General features: G+C 45.2%; 1 protein-coding gene across 1 annotated transcript; it reads left to right on the top strand.

Moving 5' to 3' along the window:
* Window positions 1–338: 338 nt before the first annotated feature.
* On the top strand, window positions 339–4,520 carry LOC311355442 (uncharacterized protein; the record flags this gene model as incomplete). The annotated part of the gene is made up of 6 exons (XM_084475204.1): window positions 339–411; window positions 1,350–1,427; window positions 1,567–1,719; window positions 1,927–2,147; window positions 2,514–2,673; window positions 4,177–4,520. The coding sequence occupies 6 exons, from the start codon at window positions 339–341 to the stop codon at window positions 4,305–4,307; spliced, it is 816 nt and encodes a 271-aa protein (XP_084331330.1). The 3' UTR covers window positions 4,308–4,520.
* Window positions 4,521–6,180: the final 1,660 nt, after the last annotated feature.

Genomic DNA, 6,180 nt, shown 5'->3' with positions numbered 1-6,180 from the left:
GAAATGTCTCTTTTAGAACAAAAATGAATAGAAAGACTCTGCCTGTCTCCTTAAACGCCTTAAGACGAAGGGCACGTGTTGACGTCCAAAAAAGGCTTCTTGAAATTACGACAGACATGACTGACATGACTGAGATGGACATGACGGCAATGACGGCAGATGACAGAGTTCTCTCTGAGGACACTACTCCACCCTCTTCAGCTCATGCATTTGATTCACATGAATATTTTAGTGAAGAGGACATGGATTTTGATGATGTGTATTGTGATTGGGATGGGACAACAGGTTCAGATTCTGAACCTGATGTCCCATCCCCATCACTTTCCAATAACATTGGAATGACCTACATGACCTACAGTCTGAGGCAGAGCAGGAGTGTGGGCCTCCAGATAAAAGACAGAGGAGGCCAGTGTAAGTGTGTTCTGTCTTGTTTATGTTTTTGTAGTGATAGGAAGGTTATTTCAAAAATAAACCAGAGATGTTTGTGCTATACTGTATGTATATTTGGCGATTTTGGGATTGCAGTAACCCTAATAATAATATAATATGGTTACTTAACAGCCATCGCTTTGGAGACTCTGATGAGAGTGAAGATGGAGATTTGACATCTCCGGGGTTGCATGGCCAATTGCACTGGCAGAGTAAGGCATAACCTCTTGCCATCAAAAATAACAAAATCATAACATTAATATTAAGATATGGTTAACATTCTTAGTGCTAAAAATTATCACCTCTCCTTGTATCCATTCCTCCAGCTCCATCCATTCCCCCAACATCTCGCCGAGTGCCAGGCAGCAGGTCTCCTCGACCTGAAGAAAACAGTCTAGGTAAAGACTGATCTCTGAAATAATATTGAATACAGTGGCCAATGGTCACTCTGTTTCAAATCAACAGATTGCATCTGCATTACCATCTTAGATTTTCTCAACCCCCCCACCGTCAACGATCACGCCTGCAATAGCCCTCGTCCGCGAAAATCCCGTTCCGTCAAAATCCGACGAAGAGGTATTTGAGGTCAAAACTATCGGATGACCCTTTCCGTCGTTGAACGACGAAGAGGGGGTACCCTAGACGTTGTTAAACAACGTTTAGGGGCAAATTGTCAAGCATCTGACGAATAGGGGTGAGACTGTGTTGGTTAAAAATATCTGCATTCATGCAATATTTATCATTCATTATTATCAAATTGTATTGAAATACATTGTCAATCCATTAATGGAATTGAAATAGGTAGTGCATACCAAAATGTTGAAACATACAAATGAATGCACCAGAGGTTTGCCATTGTTTGGCCCTGTAGCTCACAGCCTACCATGGTTAACCATTTAATACCAATTTCTGTCCCTTAGCACCTTACCATGGGGCAGGACCGCAACCTTTGCCAAATCTCCCTGCACCCGCATTTAACATGCAGAGAGTTATTCACGGTAAGGACTGATCTCTGAAATATCAGTGAATAGAACGGTCCCATGTGTATTATCAGTGATGATTAACAGATGACTGCCATTTAATACAATTCTTTCCCCCTCTCGCACACCGCATGACATCCTCCTCACTACGGGCCAGGAACGGCAGTCCCTCCTCATCTCCCTCCACCCCCGGCATCAACCCTGAACCTGCGGCAATCAGAGGAGCCTTCTACAGGCTCTTCTCCTTCTACCTTGGCCTATAGACCAACATGGCGAGGGGGAAGAATAAATGAGCCCATTCCCTGCTCTGGTAAGCAATAACTGACAAATACTGGAGGGTCATTCTATGCTACAGATTTTGGAAGAAATTCTGACCCTAATCCTAACCCTAACTCTCACATATTTTCTTCAAACTTTATCAATAACTAATGTCAGTATTGTGAGTAATGAGGATAAGCACTGAAACGTGATATATTTTATACACTACATTTTAGCTATATTTCATGTTTGTCAACAGCAACTGAAGTCCACATCCTTAGCCTGCTGGAAACCATCAAACAGCAGCAAGACCAGCTTGTTGCAAAGGTGAACTTCCTTTGCAGCAGGCTGAACAGCACCCCGGGGCAAGACATACAAATGCCCGACAATGTCCAGTTTCCCTTGGAGGATTTGGAGGCTGTGGAGGCCTTTGAATCATTTTTAAAGGATTCGTCAAATGACACAGCTCGACAGAGAGTGGTGAGTTTTCTTACTTAATATGAATGGTGCCATTAGGATTATTGATTGTTCATGATTATTGCAAATATTATATTGAAGCAGCCCTGAACAGGCCTGTCCTGAACTGCCTTTTCCCAGTGGTAAGATTCTGTCAGTGAGTGACAATCTCCCTGGTTTGACATTGTGAGTAAAGGTGGCACAGGTCCATGAGGGTGTGAGCCAAGTACATGTTTAGAAAAGAAATAACCCAAGAGAACAAGATTTTTTAAACGTATAAGCTGTTTTTCTACATTTCTGGACACTTTCAACTGGAACAAAAACATTTTAAATGCAACTTAAGCTTAGAAATGTTTACCTTGCTGTCTATTTAAAAAAGATGTCTTTTAGATTTCTTCTTTGGCCACCATTGGAGGCCATGATTTGAAGAGGGTGACATGGAACATCCTGGGCAGGCTCTTCACCGATGAGGTGTCTCACCAGATAAACTGGAAGGGTGTTAACAACAAGAAGCCCTTTAGTAAGATGGCAACAAAGACCTTGCTTTTCAGTAAGTATTTAAAATTTACGTTCAAAGTCAATAGTTAGTAAATGTTGGGGCAGCCTTAAATATCGTAGCAACCATCATACCAATATGACCTAGCCAGGCTTTTTTAGACTGTAGGCTACTATACCATATACTTTTTTTGGACGTTTAATGCCTTTTTATCGAAATCAAACAAAGTATGATCATGACTCCCTGATACGCAGATTTTCAATCAGGTAGGCCTATGAGTGATGTTATGTTAATAACACAATGCAATAGCTATAGCGCGTCAGTGAAAACCTGACACGGTCAGGTCTTACTTAGTAGGGACAATAGGCTATTGAAAATATTCCTGTTAACTATCAGCGCAATAATGATAATAACAAAAATCTTACCTTTCTGACATGCACTCTGCTGTGAGACTTCCTACTTTTGATTCCTTCAGTTTGTCGCTGGCGTTGACCATGGGCATAGATATATTTAAGCAATAGATCACGACAGGCTGTGGTATGACCGTATACCACTGACTGAAGTGATCTATTGCTTTTATAAAACGGTTACGTAAGTATGGCGAAATGAAAGTCATAGACACCCTCAATTTTGCAAAAAGCATTTTTTTATAATACAAAAAAAGTAGTCCCTCCTGGCTGCCTGCAAAGTGTACGGCGGTTGCTATGCAACACACTGTAGCGTCCTTCAGAGAGAAGGCTAGAGGTACCTCGGTTCGCCGGCAATTTAGCCTACTATCGAGTTCACTCACCGTGTGCCTATTGCTTTACAACATTTCCACCCTCTCCAGCAATCAACATGTTTTTAGGCTTCAGTGAACTATGCTATTGCTTTTATATATAACAACAGTTCAAGTTAGGCGCGGAGTGATACTGAACTCTGTAAACTGAACGGGCGTCATAGCTGTGTGTATACGCTCAATATACAACAGTTGGGAACCAATCAGATCGCTTGATTTAAGCCACCCGTTTTATAAATACTGACAGTCATAGACATATATCATAGACATCATCATAGACAACATATCTATGGACCATGTGTGCGAAGGAGAGAGAGCGAGCGAGAGCGCGAGAGAGAACCACTGGGCTCCTTGTGGGTTTCCGGTTGATTGAATACAGAAAGAAGAGCTGCCTCGGGCACCGCATCTTTCGGTGTCCCGGTCGCCGTGCACCGGCCGAGCTCCCGGACTCCGGCGGTGCACTCGCGCGGGCACGGGGATTGAATACGATACGGTGGCCTGTGCACTGTAGCCGCGATGCACGGCGGCCGCGGGGCGTGGCGGAGCTCAGCTCAGCTCCGGCAGCCGCGGTGCCCCGAGGCGGCTTTTCTTTCTGTATTCAATCGCCGTACCCGCGGGAGTGCGCACCGCGGGAGCTCGGCCAGGGCACGGCCGCCGGGGGACCGCGACCGCTGGGACCGGCTGCCGTGCACCGCGCCCGGGAGCTCCGCTCCGGCCGCCGCGGTGCCCCGAAAAGTTAGTAAAAACCTATTACATAAAATATGTCTGTTTGATTACAGGTGCTGTAAGGAAAAACACGGTCACACGGGCAGCCACGGACGCGGAGATAGGCAAGCACGCGATCAGGTGGTTCAACCTGGCGGCGGATCGGGCGGCGAGGAGACGTGTCCCGCCGGCTGTCTGTCACTAAATCAGGGGCGTCATTCCTTATATGTGTGCAGTAGACCCACACCACAGAGCAGGCAGTTCATGTCAAAAATTGTTGAGGGGGGGGGGGGGGGGGGTTGTTGTTGGCACCTAGGGTGGCCAATCAGGTCCCTCTGGCTCCGCCCCTGCACTAAATGCCACTTTTTTGTTCTACGTTTTATGTAGATGTTTATTGTTTTACGTTGAATAAAACATATTAATTTCTGTTTCTGTTTTTTGTTGTTTATTGACAATATTGTTAGGTTAAAAATAGAAGGAATGCATATTTAAGCTTAGGCCTATATTGCTGTAATAGCCAATTCTAGTGATAGTTTTTAGTTTTATCCTATAGTTTAGTTTATCCTATTTTATCCTACAGCAAGAAGGGATTTTGAAAATAAGATAAACGGGTCCAAAACGGACCCGGGCCAGATGAGCCAGGAGTCCGTTGCGGGTCCGCGGCGGATGTAGGCCTATGTATGTATACATTTGCGGGTCCCAAACGGACCCGCCGCGGATCTAAGGTTTTAATCGCGGATGCGGAGCGGATGCAGTGCGGAGCCACTGCGGGTCCTCGATCCGCCTTCGGAGCGGATCCGTCACTGAGGGCAAGTGGACGCCGATACGGGTCCGTTTCGCGGGTCCGTCCCGGAAGCCGCAATACATCCGCGGCGGATCCCCCGCGGAGTCCTTTTGCTGTGTGGGTTTGTTTATCGGCGTTACTATAGCGATCATGACGGCACTGAGCATAAAGTAAAAAGTAGATGAGACGATAGAGGGGTTAGAAACCCATATGAAGATAGGCTTTTTATTTCAGTTATCCTATTTTTGCACCGAAAATATTTGAAAACCATGAAAGTTTAAAAAGTAAAAAATAATGACCAATACACAAAGCAAAGTTGTGACGCTCCCGTGTTCGTTCCCAGCGCCCCCCTAGGTTCTACGAACGCCCCCCAGGGGGCGCTGCCGCCCCCGTTGAGAAACCCTGCTTTACACCAACGTAATGAGTTGGTGTAGGGATCTCGGACTATGTACTTGAACGCATGTGTAACCGAGGCGTGGCAAGGAGTTTAACTGAATTGTCGACAACGCCACCTTGATGATGTTCTTAATCAAGGTGTAACTGTCCCAGAGACTTGTTGTTTTGGTTATGCAATGTTCCCTATGAAAGTTATTATAAATTAGATTTCCTTTGTAATTCATGAATGTAAATGTTTAAAAAAGACGTAGTGACGTAGTTGGTCACGGGACCTGACAGGAATCGCGGGTTATACGCAAGGGACGTAAATAATTCTGTTCACGGTCCAAGAGGCGCACACGGTAATGGTTTATTCGCAGTTGTAATATTAAGTTCATTTCTGTGTTGGGCTTGAGATTTGAGTGTTGTTTGTCGTCCTTTTTTTTTAAATAGTTTTCACGGTGTCAAGCCATACGACTTAATAAAGACATCAGTATGAAGCGTGGCCATTATTCCATTGGACCGGTGCAGTTACAGTGAAAACGTACCGCCAGCATGGCCGACAGTTCGAAGTAAAGAACGGCACGTACCTGTGAAGAAGAGAGGAGGGAAGCAATCGTGGAGCAGCGTGTAACCGGAGACAACGGTGGAAAAGACTCGTTGGCCGATTCACGGAGAAAACGGCAGCGTCGATTCTGGCGCCATTGAGAACAGTAGCGCGATTTCGTCACCAGAGGTCAGCGTTTACCAGCGGTACAGCTTTGCAAATAATTCCCATACGGACTAGATATTGGTTTGGACGAGAGAGAGGCTCCGCAAACGCTTCAGAACATGTACGATGTCAGTTCATGGAGAAGAATCACTCGGCAGTAAAGTTAAAGAGCAAACTCAGTATCTTCGTGAAGAATTGTATAGATTA

Source organism: Micromesistius poutassou (assembly GCF_964030765.1).
Source record: "Micromesistius poutassou genome assembly, chromosome: 11".
NCBI classification, from domain to species: Eukaryota; Metazoa; Chordata; class Actinopteri; order Gadiformes; family Gadidae; genus Micromesistius; species Micromesistius poutassou.
This window is presented reverse-complemented; position numbering and strand designations above follow the sequence as displayed.